At 40.3% G+C, this 22,007-nt stretch overlaps 1 protein-coding gene across 1 annotated transcript; it reads right to left on the bottom strand.

Moving 5' to 3' along the window:
• Positions 1 to 981: 981 nt before the first annotated feature.
• KXD1 (KxDL motif containing 1) lies at positions 982 to 21,212 on the bottom strand. The gene is made up of 5 exons (XM_089687913.1): positions 21,109 to 21,212; positions 16,410 to 16,519; positions 10,352 to 10,504; positions 8,193 to 8,239; positions 982 to 5,310 (listed from the first exon to the last, which is right to left on the bottom strand). Exons 1-5 carry the CDS (start codon positions 21,151 to 21,153, stop codon positions 5,078 to 5,080), a joined length of 588 nt encoding a protein of 195 aa, XP_089544039.1. The 5' UTR covers positions 21,154 to 21,212; the 3' UTR covers positions 982 to 5,077.
• Positions 21,213 to 22,007: the final 795 nt, after the last annotated feature.

The raw sequence follows: 22,007 nt of genomic DNA, 5'->3' as shown, positions 1-22,007 counted from the left end.
TTTAACATGATATTGAATGGGATTGCTTAATTCTGAACACAGCACCATTACCAGTTATAAGTGGGTGTGCACACTTATGCAACTGCATTATTTTAGTTTACTCCCCCCAAAAAAAGTTTGTACAGTTTATAGGTTACACTGAAGGTGGAAAAAGCTCTGAAATTACATATGTTTGTCTAATTTTTTTACATCACAGAAACCTGACACTTTTACAGGGGTGTGTAGAATTTTTATATTGTGTGTGTGTGTATGTATATACATACACACACACACACGTGTGTGTGTACATACATACATATACACACGCACACACACTCAATTATGTATTTCAGGTACTTGTATAGCGCTGTCAATTTACGCAGCGCTTTACATATATATACAAACATGCATACACACATACATATATAGTACATTCACATCAGTCCCTAACCCTCAAGAGGTGTACAATCTAAGGTCCCTAACTTACATTCATACATACATATACGAAGGCCAGTTTAGACAGGATCCAATTAACTTACCAGCGTGACTGGACCATCACATCCTGAAAATAGATAAGTATATACATATTTCTTACACAGGTTAGTTAGCATATGTGTTAGGAGGGGAGACGGAACATTTTAAGGATTAGTTAGGTATAATCTGAAACTCCATTTTAATCTTCTTCAAGAGAATAAAATGTGGGCAAAAGTAGCAACTGGCTAGCCCTTTCCTTGCCAAGGAATTTGTTAGCAAAGAAAAAAAAAAAATACAATAAGCAAAAACCTACCATTTTCAAGAGCCCAAAAATTACAGAGTAAATCATCATAACAGAAAAAACATTGTATCTGATCATTTGGTGTATGTTTTCATTGTTTTAGTAGAATGAAAACTTTGTTTTCACGATTCTGCTACTACATCATTTAGCATTATGTAGTATGTATACTAATGCTAATGCATGACATTATTATTTGTAAGAAAGAAAAAAAAAAGTGCAACAACAAAGTTATTTAGTCATTTATAAATATATATGCCAATATTGAGACAGTGACTTATGTATAAAATGCCATCCACACAAACTTGTGAATAGCTACATTTAAAGCTTGAACAGACACACATTATACAGTATTTTATATTAGAGACCATTCAAAGAAGCAGAGGTATTCTGTAGCAAAAAAGAACATGTTTGTTAGAATTTTAGCCTTTCAAAAGATTTTAGCTATACATGTGAAATACACCAGCTTCATAACCAGGTCCAGGCAAAGATAAAACCTGCCAATCAAACGTTTAAGTGCCACATAATAACGACAGTCTTGTTTGCCTTCATAATATTCTGCCCTATTTGTCTTTAAGGCCACATTCACACCATTGCATGAACATGCTCCGGTGCAATTCAACATAACATACGCTGCAGCATATCACAACGCTCGGCATAGCACTACCATGAGTTGTGAGCTGCATTAAATTAAATAGTACATGCACCATTTCTGATTCTTTAGGCAGCTATTTGAATGGGTTTGCCTTATCACAAAGTGTTTTTACATATATCCACCAACACAGCACAATGGTGTGAATGGGTCCTTAAAGAAACTTGGAGGGTTCCACTGTTCAAATCATTGACAAAGTAGAGAATAAAATAACGTTCAAAGCCTTGCCTTCCTACTACTAATGAACATGCTGCAATAAATCAGTGTAAATGTCTCTTCCCTTTAAAACTGATAGTAAACTGTAAGCCAGCGGACAACTGCATAGATAGATAAAGTAAAAAAGAAAAAAAGTTATTTAAGTTGTGATTTATTGAAAGCAGCATGCTTATTAGCAATGGGGAGGGGAAAGGCTTTAAAGGCCATGATCACCTCTTTTAGTAAAATAGGCTATGAAGTCGATGGGCCCCAGTAGATAATAAACCTGAATTCCTGATGTGTTTTTTTTTTTTTTTTTAACATGGTTACATTGGTTCAACTTGGTATTAATGTAAGTATGTATTTTCAACATCTGGCCAGTCTTTGTGGAAGCGGAGAATCACTGTAGTAGCTTCCACTACTACAGTAATCCTTGTGGTCTTTTGGATCCCATTCTGCGTGGTTGCCCTGCTGCACAGTAACTACAGCAGTTCGTCCACTTGGCACGGGTGACATTCAGTGAATGCCTTGTTTTCTTTCCAATAAATAAAAGGCATTCTGATTGCACAATGTTGAAATCGTGACATCACCACCTCGCCTCTCCACCACGTCCAATCAGAGAATGCCTTGTATTCATTGATAAATGCAGAGAGTTCACTGAATGGCACACATGTGAGCAGACAACCGCTTGTGGTTATTATGCAGCAGGGCAGCTGTGCCGAAGGCCTGGAAGACTGAGAGGATCGCTGTAGTATTGGGAGGTACTGCAGGGATCCTCTGCTTTTGCAGGGATCCCATAGATATGGATTATGTATAATTACATTCGTCCAAGCCAGATATGGGGAAAAAAAAAACAAAAAAAAAAAAAACACCAGCATAACTTCAAGGGAACCCCAAGTTTATCAATGTATGAGTATGTGTTGATTTATTTAATGATTTAAATGCAGGAGGACAGACATATTTCTCACTATAGTTGCGGGCTATGGTTTTCTTATCCATCCCCCTGTGCCTCACATACTCTGTCTCATTGCAGGTCTATGACACACATCTTGATAACCATGGCATGTGATCCAGACTGCCTAGGCTGGAAGCTCAGGAACAGCAGATTTGTTTTTTACAATCATGACAGGCAAGAGGTACGTTTGCAGTTAATATAACAATGACATTTGGTATATTCTACTGATTCCTTTGCAGTGTAAAATTTATTAATAGATCCACTGTAGGTACACACTTAACCAGTGGGTAAATTAAAAGTAATGCTGGCCAACAAGGGCCAAAATTTACTTATGTACTCCTGGGCAAAGCCTCAGAATGGTGCACCAGCAGCTATGTTAAAAAGCAAAATACCCATATAACCATTACTAGTGAGATTGACACTGAGTAAAGCAACCTTTTGCATGGCAGTTTACCCAAACCTCCCATATTTGTAGAACATTTTTTATTAATCCCAATATGCAACGATTAAACTTTTAATACGCAAAGAGGAGAAGGAGAAAAAAGGAAGAAAACCCTGTTCAAAATGTAACTATCGTAAATATGTCTGTTAGAAATGCATTTAAAGTAGTTGTAAACTTCAGACATGAAATATAAACATAGCATATCCCTCTGTGTACTTGTCTCAATTTAGAGCACTAAGACTAGGTTCACACCTCTGCCTGTTGAGATTGATGTGTTTTGCGCTTATGAATGCGCATCTTTCAGAGTTTAGTATTGACTTTGATGCCACTTTGATGTGACTTTGAATGGGTGCAACTTGGATGTGATTTTGATGCTACGTAATACCAGAGAGTGTAAATTTGCTTCACAGCCGTGCTGCATGAACAGAATTGTCATACTTTCCTATTAAAAAAAAAAAAAAAAGAAAGGGGGGGGGGGGGTGTCGCAGCAAAGTTGCACCAATTGAAAAGTTTAAAGACATGTAAAAAAAACCCAAAAAACTCATCAAAAATGCAATACACGCGTTTCTGCCGCATGTCCATTGAAACAAAAACGCACCGTGTTGCATTTAAAAAAGTCCCTGACCCCTTCTAAAAATGCAGTGGCTGAAAAACGCATTAGGTGTAAATGTGTCCCATAGGAAACCATGTTAAATGGACTGTATTGCGTTTCTGCAAAATGCACTAAAAAAAACTCACAGGTGTGAACCAGGCCTAAGTGTGATTTCTGTCTGCTGTTTCATTCCTCTGTTATCTGCATGAATCACTTCTGACAAGTTTTCCTGACACCAAGAAAAAAATGGTGACAGGGGAGGGATCTCCAGCAGATTGACAGCCTCAGCTCTGTTTCTGTGAGCGGTCTCAGGACTGTGCTCACTGAGCTCTGTCGTGTGCAATTTCAGCTCTCTGCCCCCTTTATTCTAAACACTCAGACAAGCTTTATAAACTCAGCACTTTGAACAGCTGTAGAGAAGTGAAGACAGCAGATAGACAGGTACAACTTATGTAAGATGATTTGTTTCATCTCCGTTTATCACCAGGAGCCAGTCACTTCACTCGGTTTATGAAAGGGTTTACAGCCACAGTTTGAAGAGGTAGCTGCAAATTTCCTTCAAAGGACACACATACACGATAAGGAAGGATGAACTCTACCTCAATGCCAATATGGCCCGTGGATCATTGGTTCAATGCCTGGGTCCCTGTACATCCAAAAAGTCTATCTGAATGTAGTAAATGGCAGAGCCCGACTATAAACCGTTATTGGTCTCATTAAAAATCTATGGCATCACAGAGCAACAAGAACACCAACATGTTGCCTTGAAGAGTGTTAGCATTCTTGTTGCTGTATAATGCCACAGGTTTTAAATGAATAAATCATTGAAAGTTAACGGTTAGGCTCCAGCATTTACTACATTCAACAGCACACACATGGCTTAGGAAGGTTATGCATGGCCTTTTGCAGAGACATAGTATCAATTTCTAATTTAGTATTTCAAATAAACCAGATTGAACACATTGACTGTCCACAATGCATGGGTCACATCCAATTAGCATGATCAGCAGATTAAAAATTTTGTATCAGTGAGGGATTAGAAATGGGGAATATAGTCTTACTGAAACACAAAATGTATAGGGTACACAGGATAGAATGCTACACAAAAAAGTAAATAGATGGTAAAAAAAAAAAAAAAGAAACGTCATACTTAAAGTAAAACATAACTGAACAAGCAAAATGACAGCATTTAAGTCAGATTGGTAGTTCATATGATTTGCAATTATTTACACGAGTAATGCCAGAATCTAGAGGGTACAGCCTGCAGAATGGCCCTAGCCAAAAGAAAATGAAGAATGTATAAATGCGGTCTCCAAATGTCGTGGCTTTGTATTTCTTGGTAAAATTACCTTTGAAAGTAGAGCGCTCATCTCAGGAATGCCTTGTAGTAAACTCATTCAAACTAAAAGGGCTTTAAATGCATCAGGGGAACAGAGAATTTACATCTCCACAATGTGCACTTTTAGATTACCCACCATCCCATCAGTCTGCTAGTCCTCATGAGCAACCTCATCATCTGTCAGAAGCTGCCCATTGGCAGATGGCGTTTCAGAAGGAGCCTGTGATAAGTCTTCAAAGTCCTGACTTATAGTGGGGGAAATAATAGAAGGACTGGTGTCACAGTATTCTGTACTCTGCTCTGAAGTAGCAATGGTGGTGGCCGTACTCTTTGGCATCGGATCAAAATCATCATCATCTTCCAAACTAGGAGACTCATGGACATCTAAAGTTGGAGAACATTGAACAAACAACATTACCAAGTATTTCAAGTTTAACAAATGTGAAGCATATAAGTATACAAAATTGTTGAACCAGTGTAGATTTTGTACTATTAAACATTTTGTTAAACTTGCATTGGTATACATTAGATAGCAGATAGAATTAAGAAAATGGTCCAAACACTTTCAAAATATGTTTTCTCCTTGACACTTGAATAGATATGCACATCCATTAATATCCTTGGGCTGTACGACTTCATCACTTTCATGAGGGTATTCTCCAAAAACAAAAAAAATGTAAGCGATATTAAAGGCAAGTTTAAAAACACACAACAAACATGTTATACTTGCCTACTCTGTGTAATGGTTTTGCACAGAGCAGCTTTGATCCCCCTCTTCTCTGCCCCCTTCCCCCACCCAGCGCTCCTGGCCCTTCCCTCCTGCCAAGTGCCGCCAGAGCAAACAGCTTGCTATGTGGCACCCAAACAGGCTCGCTACTGAGCCGCTGCTCTATGTGTCCATTCACACTGCAGCTCGGCCCCCCCCCCCTCCCTTCATTGGCTCACTGGCTGTGAATGACAGCAGCCAATAAGGAGGGAGAGTTCACGTAGAGCCAAGGCTCTCATGCATATTGCAGATTGCGATGGTGCTCAGGCATTAGGTGGGCTGGGGGCGCTGCATGCTGAAGATTTTTTACCTTCATGCAATGAAGGTAAAAAAAACCTTGAGCCTTTACAAGCACTTTATAGTGCTACCCTTACTTTGACTGGTATGCCACTGCATAGACAGCATGAATGGTTTAGAAACCTTTGAACTTATAGGTATTGAACGAAAGACATTAATATTTATTTCACCATTTTAAACTATAGCTAGGTGCAAAACATCACAGGAAACAAAGAAATATGTTATTGTCAGGCACATTTTATATACCTAGGTTAAATGTGCAGCTTGGTTCATACTGTGCCAGAATATGCAATCATTCTTAGAGAAGCCCATGGTAATTTGCATGGCAACTTTCCAAGTGTAGAGCAGAACACATTCCTAGATATAGCTCACGGAAATCTTGAAAGGAAACCTAAAGCCAAATTATGTGTTAGCTGCCGTAGCTAACCTCTACATCTAAAAGCTCTATCAACTAGTTTGTTAAGCAGCGCACACTCTATTGAAGCCAAAACAGGTAGGACAGCAATGGCATTTTCCACATCTATCTCAACATTTTCCTTTAAGGTATAATTCCTTTGCATTAACACAGTGCAAAGACCACCGTTTTGTGTGCAAAACCAATTCAGTTTCAGTTGTGGTCAATTTACTTTGTCTGATCAGTGAAATTAGATTGGCTTCTATGGATTAGGCAGACCACATGCAGCTCATTAAAAGCAAGCATTGATCCAAATATTATTCATCACTTGCTATTATTGGGCACTTTCTGTTGTACTATTAGGTTATGAAAAGTATGCAGCTGAAAGTTTTTTTTAATCACAAAGGAGTTGATTTATTAAAGGCAAATAGACTCTGCAAGTGCACTTGCACTAGTTTTCCAGAGCTTTGTGCATGTGGTTAAGATTCACTTTCTAAAGAATAACCAATCAGGTGCAAGGAAAATAAAAAACAGCACTTATGCTTGCACATGATTGGATGATGGAAATCAGCAGAGCTTCAAACAGTCTGTTTGCTTTTAGCAAATCAACCTCGAAGGTTTCCATTCTCCAAGCGGGGACTGATCCTATATTTATTCTAGAGATATGATTGAAAGTTCATGCATGCACTGCTGTTCGCATCAAGCAAGTATCACAGTGTGTCCCTGTGCTTGTTCAAAGCATGGCAGGACATGCAGATTCCACTTTGCCTTAAAAAAGTGTATTTAAATCTGAAAACAAACCTGTAGTAAATTGCAGTTTATTAGACCTTATAAGCAGTGGCTAGATTTGTTTGTTTTTTTTGTTTTTTTTAGACTTTTTTCCTTTCCATTCCACCTGGTGATCCTATCAGAACATTTTTCTGTCATGTGGTGATAATTCTCACTCACAGTACTTTATCTATGGATGAGCTGTTTTGCCACCCTAGGGCTACCAAACAACTCACTCTGGGCACGGCTAATAATGCTTGAGATACTTCTACAGCATGCACAAGAAGTTACAAGCTCACAGGATTTCAGACAGGATTAGCAGGGGCATCTACAGAACAGACAATTATTCTGATAATATATTTAACAGACCAGAAGCGAGCAAATAAGAGATTTTTAGGTTGTACAAAAAGTATGTAAAACCAAAATTCAGACTGTAGACACAAAGTGAAGGAGATCTCTCCAAACCACCACTTAGACAGTAGTCAAATGTTCCCGGTGGCAGATTTGCCCTCTTCTTGCGTTTTGAAGACAACTACATTTTGGATTTTCCCCCACGTTGTGTCAAAGTGACAACTATCACCAAAATAAATATAGAGGGTGAATCTCCCCATCAGTGACAGAAGCAGCTTCCTACCTTTTTCTAGTCAATCCAAAACTGAAAAAAAAAGTATTGACTTTATGCTGGCCATGCACTGTGCAAACTTCGGTTCATGACAAAACCGGACAAAATTCACTTAGTGGATTGCCCTGCCGACCCCCCTCCTGCCCAAGATTATTTGGTTGAAAAATCAAAGGAGCTGGTTGGAAAAATGTCAGCCGAACAGAGACAATCAGATGCAGCCTGTATTTGGGTATTCTGACAGCTGCTGCTGGTTATCTGAATACAATAGCCCAGCAAGTTCTTCCATGCGCATTGAAAAGCGAGGATGTGTATGGCCGGCCTTAGATTCACTTTAGCACAAAAATTTTGCAAAACACAACACAAGCCAGATGGCTATGCAAAAATCATTTGTTTTCATAATAAAATATGAAGGTACTTACTGCTGAAAGAGTCCGGATATTGCTTTGCCAATTTCCCTTTTAACATCCTACATAACAGAAATAGGAAGCTGTAATAAATCCAGTAGCAGGGTGGTACTGTAATCAAATTCTTATTCATTGGACGACATGAAAATAAACCAGATGATTCTCTAATTGCCTCTAATAGCCTCAATGTTAAATTATGCAACTATATTGTAAAAAAGAAAGCTTTAAGGTAGCATCAAGAAATATTTGAATTCATATTATTTATTAGGCTGGGTTCACACCTAGCATTTTGTGAACACGTGATTTTGCGAACAATTTCGCACAACACACATAAGGCGGCTTATTTCAATGGGCTGCCGTACACGGAACAAACATCCCAAATGTAGCTCATGTAGCTATTTTGGCAATGGAGTGTTGCACACTTTTTTCTTCTTTTTTTTTTTTTTTTTAACTTGTAATTTAGAATATGTCAATTCAAAAAGACTGGAACAACAAAGTAACCTTGCCTAAACCTCTCTAACAAGCTCACAAGACCAATATGAACATTTTACACATAAAACCCTAGGTGCTTTGCATTCTAAACCTATTTAATTAAATGCTGCATATATTACTTTAAGCCAGCGCCTCCCAGCACTTTAAGGAGTTTCTGATGCCGGGAGCTTGCCAATTCTTAGTTGTGGCGGCTGTATTAGTTTCCGATTTTAGGCTGTCTTTCTTCTATTTTCATCTGGCGATTCAGTCAGCAAGTCAGCTGTGTTTCAGAAGTTGTATCAGTTTACACGGATGAGACCATCCATTTACCACTGACAGGGGTGATTAAAATGATCAGCTTTTATTTATTCATGTAAAACCTTTAACTCAAAAGGAAAAACAGTTTTCTGTAACTGATTATAAAGCGTGAGCTTGGCTTCAATTTGTTACTGTATTCAAATCTGATAATACGTTTAACAGGGTTTGAAAAAGCCGCTCGCCGAATGTGAGGAGAAATTCCTCTGTGGCGAGCGGCGAACACAGATGAAGCATGGAGCGACTGCACCTGCACTCCAAGCCTCATTGTGAAGCCGAGTTCCGGTTTACAACTTCCGGTTTCCGGCTTCTGCAGCACCGCCGCTGAGGGGACAGGTGCAGGAGAGGTCCGCTCTCCTACGCTGAGAGGAGACACCCTCTCCACTGCCGCGGGGGACTCGGGGGGACAGTACTGTATACAACATGTCCTATCACTATAATGGAGTACAGGGGAGCTGGGATATACATTACTGTATACATGTCATATCACTATAATGGAGTACAGGGGAGCTGGGATATACATTACTGTATACATGTCATCACTATAATGGAGTACAGGGGAGCTGGGATATACATTACTGTATACATGTCATATCACTATAATGGAGTACAGGGGAGCTGGGATATACATTACTGTATACATGTCATATCACTATAATGGAGTACAGGGGAGCTGGGATATACATTACTGTATACATGTCATATCACTATAATGGAGTACAGGGGAGCTGGGATATATATTACTGTGTACATGTCATATCACTATAATGGAGTACAGGGGAGCTGGGATATACATTACTGTATACATGTCATATCACTATAATGGAGTACAGGGGAGCTGGCTCGCGATTTTTCAGCCAATACATTTGCAGTGGTAGTGCATGCAATACTTTTAAAAAACACGCCGCACCAAATTGCATCGTACTGCAGTACAAGGGGATTTGCTGACTGCAAACTCACTGTGTGTGTGATCTGCATTTGGGATGCTGTTAAGAATATATTGGTACCCACAGCAGATCACAAAGGCAGTGCACTTTGGGCAAGGTACAGGAAATGCACACAGAATATGCCTTACCCACACCGCATTCCAATGAACTGAACCTAAAAAGGGATGTCAGTTTCAATCCCCATACATTTCTGAGCTCGCTGTGCACTTACACAAAGGGATCCCTTCCACCTGCAGCTTGTTTCAGCCAATATTTTACATTTCATGTGCCACTCCACCTCAAGTCTGGCATGGTGGAACAATCTGTCAGTGACAAAAGGTGCTTTATAATGATAGCACTTTAGTCTACCAAAGCAACAAAATAAATAACGTTGCTGGTTTATAGTAAAATACCAGTAAAGCTAACTATAGTGTGAAAGGCTATTTTTTCATAATTCCCTACCTTATCCTTCTGAATACTATGTCCAAGTCTTTCTTCATTTCCACTAATGTCCTTGTGTGATGTAAAAACCGATCAGTCATTTGTTGCAGTCTGGTGCTGGAGAGACTGTTAAAGTTTAGAAGCATCTCATTGGTTTTCTCGAAGCGGTCAAGCCTAAAGAAAACAAACATGAAATGAAGAGAGTTAGATTTCTATACACTCAAGGTTTTAACAGTAAAAGATCCTTTTACGGTGAACAGTATCGAAAACAAAATAACATTTTGCATCTCACCAGTTCCTAGATTTGGTAGCTGCATTCATTTTTGTTTTTCAGGCTAAAAACATTTTGAAGTACAATCCCATCGATCCACCATTTAACAGGGATAAACAAAGGCAGACATGTTTGAAGTTTAGCAAGTATGACAAACATGGCTGCCCCATAAATACACTGGAGAAATAGGTGAAGACATTAAGGGACAGGAAGTGCATTAATCACAAGATTACTGAAAGAAAAAAAAAGGGAAAAAGCCAAAACGAAAACAAAACTAATGTAACCACTTAATCTGGTAAACTGAAATATATAACATTTTTGTTCTTGGGTTTAGATACACTTTAAGTCAACCACATTCTCTATGCTTACTTGCTGCAGGTATTAAGTCAGGGGTCTCTCATTCCTTTCTTGATTTTTCATTTATCATATGGCAAATATGGGAGGAGCAGTGATACCATTTCAGCTTGAGCAACCAAAATGAAATTGTTTATTTGCGGAAAGGGTGAAACAGAACCAGTTCATAAAAATTGTTATTTGAACATTGGCGTATTAGGGTATCTGAAATTCATCTTAGGGAACAGTTAACAGCATTCATTAGGAACCAACTCGCGAAACACAGCAATTTAGATGCCCTGGCAGGCATGTTTAAGCTCTCCGAGAATAGGCCTCGAAAGCCAGGATAGATATTATCGTTTGAGGGAAAATCTGGGTCCTCCCTACCCTCCCCATCCCTCAATTCATCCCGTTCTTTCCTCTACTTTCCTTCCTCTCTGCCCCCATCTTCCATTTTTTTTCTCTTATTGTTCTTTGATTACCCTCTATTGCTTTATTGTTAAAAAACTGATCTCAGCAGGGTGCAGACTCTAAATAGCATGGCAAGTCAGTGTATTCGTATACATGATTACTTATCTGATACGTTTACTCTTGCTAGGTTGTTTTTTTGCTTGTTTGTTGAAGGTTATGGTGACAGTAAGGGATTTACTAAAGCTGGAGAGTCCAAAATCAGACTCCCTTCTGCATAGAAACCAATCAGCTTCTAACCTCAGCTTGTTCAATGAAGCTTTGGCAATGAAACCTGGAAGCTGATTGGTTTCTATGCAGAAGGGAGTCTGATTTTGGACTCTCCAGCTTTAGTAAATAAACCCCTAATTGTCTATTGACTTAAGGAGAGCTGGACTAAATGTTGGATTGTAATAAGATGTATTATTCACCTTGTATGTAATAAGAGGGTATTCAAAAATACATAAATAAATAATACACATTTTAGCAAGTTCAACCACATTCAATCAAGAAAATGAAAATTCCAAATGTTTCCAAACATGGTACAAACTGCATTGCATCATCATTCTGCATATTAAAGTTTTACTAAACCCAGGACCCTGCATTTGCTATATCTGGTCTCCCACAGTATACAGAACATGGAAGTGCAATTATTTTAGTAAATATAAACTGCCAAAATACTTATCAGCAGTTAGAGCAGTCTTGTGACTTCTATCAATGTCCAGCAGAGCACATGTTAAAGCTTTCAGGAGTTTTAATTTTGCTCTAGGAGGATGCAGATCCCCTGACCTCTGTCTGGACAGTGCTGATTTGCCCTGTGCTGATCACATGTCTTATCAGGAGAGAAGAGGGGGGGCACTGCAAGAAGGGGAGGATCAGAGAAGTCAGGATCAAACAGCCTTTTTACACAATCTGGAGGATTAATCCCTTAGGTTCCATAGTGAGTATAACAAGCGTGGTTTACTGCATATACAGACTGATTTTACAGTTGTGGGTTTAGTAACACTAACCGCTTCCCGACCGCTCTATAGCAGAAAATACTGCTACAGGGCAGCACGGGTGCGCAAAATCACGTATATATACATGATTTTGCATTTTCAGGTAGGGAACACACGCATTGGCGGCTGCCAATCATCGGGTCCCGGCCGGTGATTGCTGAGCATCTCCAATGGTGAGGAGAACTGTTTGTAAACCAAACAGTTCTCCTCCCTGTCAGCTCGTGCACACTGCTTTGGATGGCTGTGCACAGTACAGCCATGCAAAGCAGTGTGCTTACAGTGAAGCACATGGACACAAGTACAACAGCACACAGTTAACCCTTTAATCACCCGTCATGTTAACCCCTTCCTGCTCATTGCCATTAGTGCTTTTTTAGCATTGATCACTGAATCGGTGTCACTGGGGATGTCAGTGACACCAAGTCAGTTCCCCCCAGTGACAGAATGGCCGCCGCAGTCCCTCTATAAGTCGCTCATCACTGCCACTACTAGTAAAAATTAAAAAAAAAAAAATCCCGCCATTTGTAAACGCTATAACTTTCACGTAAACCAATTAATTTACACGTATTGGGATTTTTGGTTAGCAAAGACATGTAGCAGAATACATTTTGGCTTAAATTTATGATGAAATATGATTTTTAATTTTTTTTTACTGAACAAGTTTAAATAGCAAAAAGTAAAAAATATAGCTTTTTTTCCCTCAAAATTGTCGGTCTTTTTTTTATAGCGCAAAAAATTAAAGCTCAATTTGTGGGGGGAAAAAAAGGACACATTTAAATTGGGTGTAGCGTTGCATGACCACGCAATTGTCTGTTAAAGTAACGCAGCGCTGTAATGTAAAAAATGGCCTGGTCAGGAAGGGGGGTAAATCCTCAGGAGGGCAAGTGGTTAAAGGTCAAGTTCACCTCTTTCCATGTCCCATCTATTTTTACAGTAAAACATGTAACATGGTGCCAAGCCACCAAGATCTGTGAATGAATAAACTACAAGTCCTGTATGCAACCGCAGCAGAGGTTATAACTGCACTTGTAGTCCAGTCACACTCCCTGCAGCCCTGTATCCAAAGCTTGTAACTCTGTACAGACCCGTGACTGGAGAAAGAGCCTACAGCCCTAAAGTCATCTGCATTGCATCATAAGAGGTTGAGAATTATTACTGATTCAATCATAGATAAACAATCCTGTTGTTTTTTGGCTCAATATTTAAAATACTCTTGCAGTGAGATTCCTCCACATGGTAAGGGTTAAATGCTCACTGGAGCTAAGAGGTAAAGGCTATATCATTTATCCTATCTGCAGTCTCCAGCCCTGTCCTCTTCTCCCTAAAGTTCAAGCCTGTAGGCAGTCCCTCAACATCATCACATACAATGTAGGGCTATTAACACTGTATTGTGTGTGGTGGGGGTGAATGTACGACCGCAGCCATGAACACCTTAGAGAGGAGGCAGCACTGGACCTTTTGCATGGATAGAGGGAGCCTACTAGAGCGTCAAATAAGGAAAGGATTTCTCCTTATCTTAGCACTACAAGACATACGCATTTAAATGAAATGTTGCCTATGCTGCATGGAAATCCCAACCAGTGCCATCAGCCATGACAGGGGTTTCCCCTGCTCCACTGCAGAACTCTACCTATTCCCTCCCTTCTTGGTCCCTCTTCACATGCATAAATTGATTTATTTCCCAGCAAAATAATTCTGCTGACTTGACTCCCAAGAGCCTGTGCACACAATGTGGAGGAAAATGGCTGTTAGAAGCTCTGGGAGGGAATGCATACAACAATAGCAGCTAACCTAGAAATTTAGGATTTTACTAGTTTTCTAGCAGAATCAAAAGATATTTTTCCACAAAACATGGGGAAATTTGCATGCATTACAGAGATGTATCAAACAGGTTTATATTTATTTTGCCCAGACATTTTAAGAACTTAAAAGAGTCATTAAAACTGTCTGCAGCCATGGGGCTCTCTGATTAAAATGGAATTGAATGCTAAACCTACTCTCAGCAACATTCTAATTCGAATCTCCCAAACCCTGTAAAGAAAAGATCACTATTCTTACCAATTCTGAAGCCCCTCCAGTTCAAACCCGCACTGAGCTGTCAGCGGTGGCTTCTGTGTAGAGACAAGACACCTGATGCCCCATAGTAAGTCTATGAGTGACATAATTTCCTAAGCATTTCCTAGCCGTTGTCTGCGTTCTCTCTCTACACAGAAGCTGCTGCTGGAGACTGGACCGAAGCGGCTTCAGAATAGGCAAGTATAGCGATCTTTTCTTTATACGGTTAGACAGATTAGGCTTAGAACGTGGCTGAGAGTAGCTTTAGGGTTAGATAGATTTTGACTAAACTTCCACTTTAAGCTATACTGTAGCCTAAATTGTTAAAGTCTGTTATTTGATCAGTAAGATTTGTTAGTAGCACGTCAGAGGACTTAAAATTTAATGCTGGCCATATACACTTCAATTTCTTTTTCAATTGATCTCTTTCCATTGGAATAATCTATCTATAGTCAACAACCCAATCAATGTGCCACACATAGGGAAGTGGATTTAATTCAGTAGTTAGAATATGATTGTACTTTACGATTGCAAGTCGATTCCATCTCTGTTTCCACCATGTTCTCTCATAATCTGACCAATCAAATATACAATCATACTCATGAACAAAGTTTCTCAGTTCTGATCGATGTTAAATAATTGATAATTTTCTGCCCTGGCCTATTGACTCAGTCTGATGGAATCTGACCAAAATAGAGTCTAAATCGATTGGAAAGGAAATGAAGGCTATTCGATTGTTTTCAGATTTAATTGTTTTGATAAAATCATAGATTGATTGTATAAAAATAAATAAAAGGGTTTATAGCCACCACAATTACAGTCAACTTTCGTTTTAGGTTTGGGTAGAGTGTAGAAGATTTAAAATTTCTGTCAGGTTTTTTTCCTGACTTTGACCCCATTGGGGAGATTTTACCACAGTTCAAGTTGCTCTGTGACACTCATACTAGAGATGGAGGGACACAGCACATGAAGCAATAAAACTAGGGTTGCACTGATACCGATACTAAGCATTTTGCACCAGCATCAGTACTCATGCAAATGCTCTGATACCTGAAACCAATTCCTTCAGGCTCAGTTCTTTCAGCTGTCAGCTGAAGTGTAAACAAGTCCTGACAATTGGAGCTGTCAAAAACCCCCCAAAAAAAACAGCCTGACAATGTTTATCAACAACATTGCTCAGCTGGTTGTTTCATTTTGTATCTGTTTATTCATCTACAGATCAAAGGAATGCAGCATTAATTATTAAATAAATGTTCCTTTGTTTAACCCCTTATTAAAACTTATTAATCAGCCCTAATTAACTCCTTATTCTCATTCTCCATTTAATTATTACTTTTCTGTTGATTTTTTTTGTTCATTTCAATTTTATAAACTAATAATGATTACAAGTGATGACAAAAGTTATCAACTAATAGACAGGTCCATATCAGAAATGTAAAAATTGCTCTGGTCCATGAGGGGTGGACAGGTAGGAGAGCTGAAGTAGTTAAGGAGCAGGGATGCTGCATCCTTAATAACTGATCCCTCATTTAGCTGTCAGTAGGTTTCTCCGACAGGTATCAGCGAGTACAAAAATAAAGTACTGGTACTTATATTCGCTGTAAAAAAAAAAATGGTATCAGTGCATCCCTAAATAAAACACTGTCTAAAGTGTTAAACCTTTCTTCACATTACTAAAAATGTATTTTGTTTATATCTGTGGCTTATTTAGAGAGATTTGCCCATCCTGGCAGAAAGTGATGCAAAAATCACCACAACATGCACACAAATGGTCATTAAAACTGGTATAGGCTCCAACCCTTTACAGTACTAATCAAAACAAATAGTTTGAACTGAAGTGAACTCTCACAGGTCACATAGTAGTTTTTTGCATATTGTACTTTTAACCCCCACTCACCTGAGTGGAGATAAAGCTGTAATTCCAAGGGCAACTGTAATAAAATTGAAAAACAAAAAAAATGGAGTACATACTTACATATGCCTCTGAGCCAGAATAATTGCATTTACATCCTCTGAGTTCACCATATTGAGAATCCTGTTACAAAATACTCCTGAAGCACTTGGTTCCATTACCTGGTCATCTGCCTGCAAAAGTAGAAAGTAATTGAGCGCAACTTAGTACAATTTATTTATTTTTAAACAATGATAATGTGTACACATAGATATGTATACATACATATACACACACACATACTGTATATACACACAAACATAGTAAAACCTTCAGCCTGCCGAAGACAACACTATATGCTGCTTCTTGATGTGTTCAAATTTTCCTTTCCTCCAGATTCAGCTGGTCCCCTCAGCAATGGCCCCACTTTCTGGTTTTAGAGAGCCTCCTTTCCCTTACAAGGTATTACGGAGCTACCCTTGTTTTCATGCCCCTAGCTGGGACTAGAGACGACTGTAGGTTGTTTGCAACTACTCCTTCTGTTCCCCTTTTCTTCAAGCTAATAGATGGACAGCTGCTGAAGACTGCATTATCCCTTGGGACCTGGTAATCTTGTAACACATAATTTAGGGAAGTGGCAATTGCTGTGAGATCTGGTGCTGAAAGCATTGAGTAAAAAAAAATATGAGTGCATATGTACTTCGAATTAGAATGCATTCATTACAGGAGCCTAAAGCATAGTACCAGCAATCAACAGATCGCTGGTGCCATGCAGGTCTCCTGCAGACCTGTCAGTATATCTGCTTGCCTGTATGGGATGTACAAGCAAGCAGATAAACTGACAGGAAGGATCAATGAACTATCACAGCACTGTGGTAGTTCATTGAGAACTACAAGCTGACAGCTGCTAAGGCTGTTGGAACCTGTAGTTCAATCATTCACAGAACACGGTGAATGAATGGTGCGGCCGTGTGGCCAGAGCCCTGCATGGCCACACTGTTTTTAAAAAGTGACAGCTTTCCCCATACTTCTGTCACAGGGAGGGGGGGCAGCGTTGGGAACATGTTACATGTTCCACCCTAAAAACAGGTGGAACATGTAACATGTTCCCATAGGTGAACTTATCCTTTAAGGGCCAGATAGTCTAATAAGCATAACAAATGTGGTAACAATTTCTCCCTCTCTCTTTCTAAAGATGTTGTACTTTTAACTACTGCTAAAATAACCTGTAACCCAAACTCAAACCACTGCCACATGAGAGCAGAAATAAAGTCAACCCTATGTCAGCTCTAACTTGACATATGGCTCTCCACGGGGCTGTTTATCCTTACTTCCAACAGCTGAATGGCATGGCAGAGCGGTAATAGTATGGTGACAATTTCTTATTGGTTAGCTTGGCATTAAAGTGAATATGCACTGTATGAGCAAAGCATAGGGTAAGTCTCAACTCCAGTCCTCTCAACACTTAAAGGATAAGTTTACCTTTTAACAAAAAAATGTGCATTTACTATTTTTTATTTCAGGAGCATGACAGCATTGCACAAGTGATCGGCAGATTGCTGGTGCCATGCAGGAGTCCTGCAGACCTGTCAGTGTATCGGAGTGCCTGTAAAGCGCCATGGTAGTTCACTGAGAACTACAAGCCGAGAGCCACAAAGGCTATCGAAACTTGTATTTTCCCATTCACTAATTACTGAGTTTTTTTTTTCTTTTAATTGTGACAGCTATTGGGGGAGAAGATCCCCTGCTAGCTGTCACATGGGGGAGCCAGCCCTTTTGTAACATGTTACACCCTGAATAAGGGTGTAACATGTAACAAAAGGTGAACTTCTTTAAAAAAAAAAAAATAGTATACTTTGACGGTGGGTTGTCCTTACTAATGTACTGAATAAGGATAAACAATTGACATGTGAACACAGTTCAGTGCAGTAGTACGATAGCCAGGGATGGCATTATGACGAAGCACCAGGGGGTGCGTCTATGACAGCCAGGACTCTCAAGAAGAGGACTGAACTATGCTGGTTGTCATTCAACCTGGGAGAGGAGTGCCATCAGTAGAAGCAGTAGGTCCATTGACGTCTATGTGAAATTAATGCACAAAGCAAGCCCATAATGTGTTATACAAGACACTGAAAGGTCAGTTAAAACAAAAAAAGACTCAGTCAACCCAACTGCTTTTGTCCCAAAACAAACTCATATGTTACTCCAAATGCCAGTAATAGTATACACATTGCTAATACAAAACTTATTAACATTAAATTACACCAGTAGAAACATGACAGTATAATATGGATTAAATGTAACATATAGGCAAGCTGACAAATAGATGAAACTTTAATTATCACCCCCACATTCTCTAACTAAAACTAGTACAGAGACCACCAAAATACTTACATTTCTGGAGCTTCTGTCTTCCTCTGGTTAATGGCAGGGTGCTGTTTTTGGACAAGGGACAGTGGGATCTATGTGTAGACTCTCTGCCACCTATGTGTGAATGCAGATCCCATACCCTACCTGCTATGGCTGGAACTCCTAGAAACATCAGGACTCCTAAAAACTAGGTATTCCAGTGGTTCTCATAGTAGCTTGGTTTAAGAAGCAGTGAGAGGAAAAAAAAAGCTTAGAAACAGCTATAGGCTGATGTTAAGGGCTGCTTAAAACAGATCTCTCTTACATAAAGCAAGATCATAATATCGTACAACAAATAAAGCAGAAGTAGCTTTAAGCATGGTTCACATCTCTAATTTTAGTGTGCCACTTTTGGTGTGTTTGTAGAAAATACAAAAACTGTGGCTCTTAACCATCTTAAAAGCTGTAGTTTGACTATGGCAACTTTTACAGTTACATTATTCCAGTTTGGACCAATGTAAGTATGTGTTATACCTGCTGGAACCCTGTGGAAGCTGAAAATCACCATAGTATGCACATTAAAAAAAGCCTTTAAAATTACTTGAATATGCTATCCTGTGTAGATGTGGCCTTGCAGAATTGCTTTCATCAACAAATGACGGCACAAATTATTTTATCCCTCTTGAAATATCACCCGCACCATCCTCCTCGCTCTTCTCAAGACCTATTCTCTAGTAGAAATGAGCTCAGGTGCGTTCAGATGCTCTTCAGAATGAACATGGTCAAGCTTGCCACTAAGATGTCACCAGTAATGGGGCAATCGTCTGCAGCTAAGGCATTGTCTGGCCAGCACATACATGTCCCTTATATACATGAGGCCGCAGGGCAAGGGCATTCCTCCACAGATGATCGGCCCATTACAGGTGACAACTTCCCGGTGCACTTGACCACGTTGATACTGAAGAGCATCTGAACGGACCCGAGCTCATTGCTACTCTCTAATTCTCGTCACCTCCAGGACTTCCTGAGAGCCTCTTCCATCATCTGGAACTCCTCACCAATCTATCACCTACTCGAATCCTGGAAAACTCATCTCCTCAGGGAGGCCTATCCCTTCGCCACCTAATAAACTGTAGCTCTGATCTCTCCATCAGCTCATCCCCTACAGCAGTGGTCTCCAAACTGCAGTCCTGGGGCCAGATGTGGTCCTTTACTTGCTTTTATCTGGCCCTTGGGGAACAATGCCTTTCACTGATACCAAGGATGAGGCACCATTCTTCCCACTGACACCAATTTTGGGGCAATCCTTTTCCCACTCACACTAATTTTGGGGCAATCCTCTTCCCACTCACATCAATGGTGGGGTACCATTCTTCCCCCTTACATCAATGATGGAGCACCATTCTTCCCCACAAATAATAAAGATTGTTAAATCCAACAGATCACAGTCTGGCCCTCTAAAGTCTGAAGGACAGTAAACTGGCCCTTTGTTTAGAAAGGTTGGAGACCCCTGCCCTACAGCCAGTGGCAGACTGACCATTTGAGCACTCAGGCACTGCCCGAAGGCCCGGGGTCAGTAGGGGGCCCCATGAAATGCCCCTGGTACCTTTTCTAGGGTATTTTGGGTGTGCTGTGAGTGTGGGCAAGGACACAGGGGCCCCATGTTCCCCTATTGCCCGGGGGACCCATGAGTTTTCAGTCCGCCCCTGACTACAGCTTTTACCTTTTTGTACCACTTGCTCCTCCCCTTGTGATTGTAAGCTTAGTAGCTGGACCCTGTTAATCGTCTTGTAATGTAACTGTACTGTCTCCCATCAGGGCCCATTCACATCAGAAACTGCACGTCTATTGCGTGTTTTATCACGCACATTTGCATGCGTCTACGTGCGGTTTTCCATCCATGTTTGTCCTGTGAGGTCATTTCCTTCTACTTTCTTTGGGCTTTTATGCGTGCTGCATTTGCACACGTTTGCGCATGCACATTTTCGGCACAGAAAAACACAGCATGCTGTACTTTTCTTTCACTGCAATGGTGTGAAGTATGCCCATAGGCTAACCAGAACTGTCTATGCAGTTGGAATGCTGTAAAATAAAATGCATCTAACTGCCTCTGGTGTGAAAGGGCCCCTTATATTGTAAAGTGCTGAACAAACTATTGGCACTATATAAATCCTGTAGAAACATTAGTCTGACATTTCCTTAGAATTAAGTGTGTCAGGTTAAATAGGAGTTGATGAGAAATTAGGAACACATAAACACAGATCTAACCCTGTAAAGACACTTTGGCCAGGTGCAGAAGAAGCAGACTACAGGCAAACACTTCCTGATTTTATAATGGGGGGGGGGGGGGGTTCCATGAGAAGCTCCCTGGATGTGTACACCGACCCCTCAGGTGAGCTGACACTCCGCCCCCGCAGCAGGCACACCAGATTACCGAGTGAGGCTGGCTCCCATGGGACTCGGGGAGATCCTTGCTCATTTTCGGCTGCTTTTCCCCACCATGCAGCAACCACCGGCAATCCTCCTGCACTTCCTGGTTTCCCATGTAAAGAGAGATCTTATTGGTTGGCTCGTGCTGCTTTCAGATTGGAAGATCCTAGCTAGTCCCGCCCACTGAGTCAGCTCGGTCAGCTGTCAGCTCCAGTGTAAATAAACCGAGCTGCTCAGCCTCCTCTGCATCTTCTGTGTATGGAGCGAGGATTTCATGGGATACTCATCTTGCCGCTGCACCGGCTCACCTGACAATGTATTATAGTCATCATGCTGGCATTGCTCTGTGTCTTTCCACCGATATGTTTTTCTACTCTATATAAATGTAGGGGTAGAAAGAATAAATAGGGTTGATACTGCTAGATGTCTTTGGCATCAATACATTCTGGATCAGGAACTCAGAGCGAGCATGAATCAAATGAAGATATATCTCAGATTGTGTAGGCTGCTATGGCTCACCTTTCTTTTTCCGAAAATGCTATTTGATCTGATTGTAAGGATTGTGCAGTTCAATGTACTCCAGCACTGGATGTATGTAATGGCAAGGTTGCTGGAGGGTCCATTGATGCTGGCTGCTGAGGGTTTTATTGATGATGGGGGGGGGGGGGGATTTTGGAGGGGGATCTATTGTTGCTTGTGTAGTTCTATTGTTGCTGGGGGATCAATTGTAGCTGGGAGGGATCTACTGTTAAGGGACAGGTATATTGATGCTGGCTTCTGGGGGATCTATTGTGACTGGCAAGGGTCTATTTTTGCTGGGGGGTCTAGTCTATTGTTTATGGCTGCAGGGAAACTAATTTACTGCCTTTCTTTTCATTAACAAGTTCCTTGCAAATTTCTTAG

Source organism: Staurois parvus, unplaced genomic scaffold (genome assembly GCF_062004578.1).
Source record: "Staurois parvus isolate SC_StPar_1 unplaced genomic scaffold, SC_StPar_1.0 ptg000439l, whole genome shotgun sequence".
In the NCBI taxonomy this organism is placed as follows: Eukaryota; Metazoa; Chordata; class Amphibia; order Anura; family Ranidae; genus Staurois; species Staurois parvus.
This window is presented reverse-complemented; position numbering and strand designations above follow the sequence as displayed.

What these genes read in the sequence shown, in the direction of transcription:
- KXD1 (XM_089687913.1), bottom strand. Translation starts at nt 21,153, where the DNA reads ATGAGCAAGGATCTCCCCGAGTCCCATGGGAGCCAGCCTCACTCG. An exon ending in ATGGGAGCCAGCCTCACTCG is followed by an intron (nt 16,520 to 21,108) that starts GTAATCTGGTGT and finishes CTACTTTTGCAG; the next exon opens with GCAGATGACCAGGTAATGGA. An exon ending in ATTCTGGCTCAGAGGCATAT is followed by an intron (nt 10,505 to 16,409) that starts GTAAGTATGTAC and finishes TGTTTTCTTTAG; the next exon opens with GCTTGACCGCTTCGAGAAAA.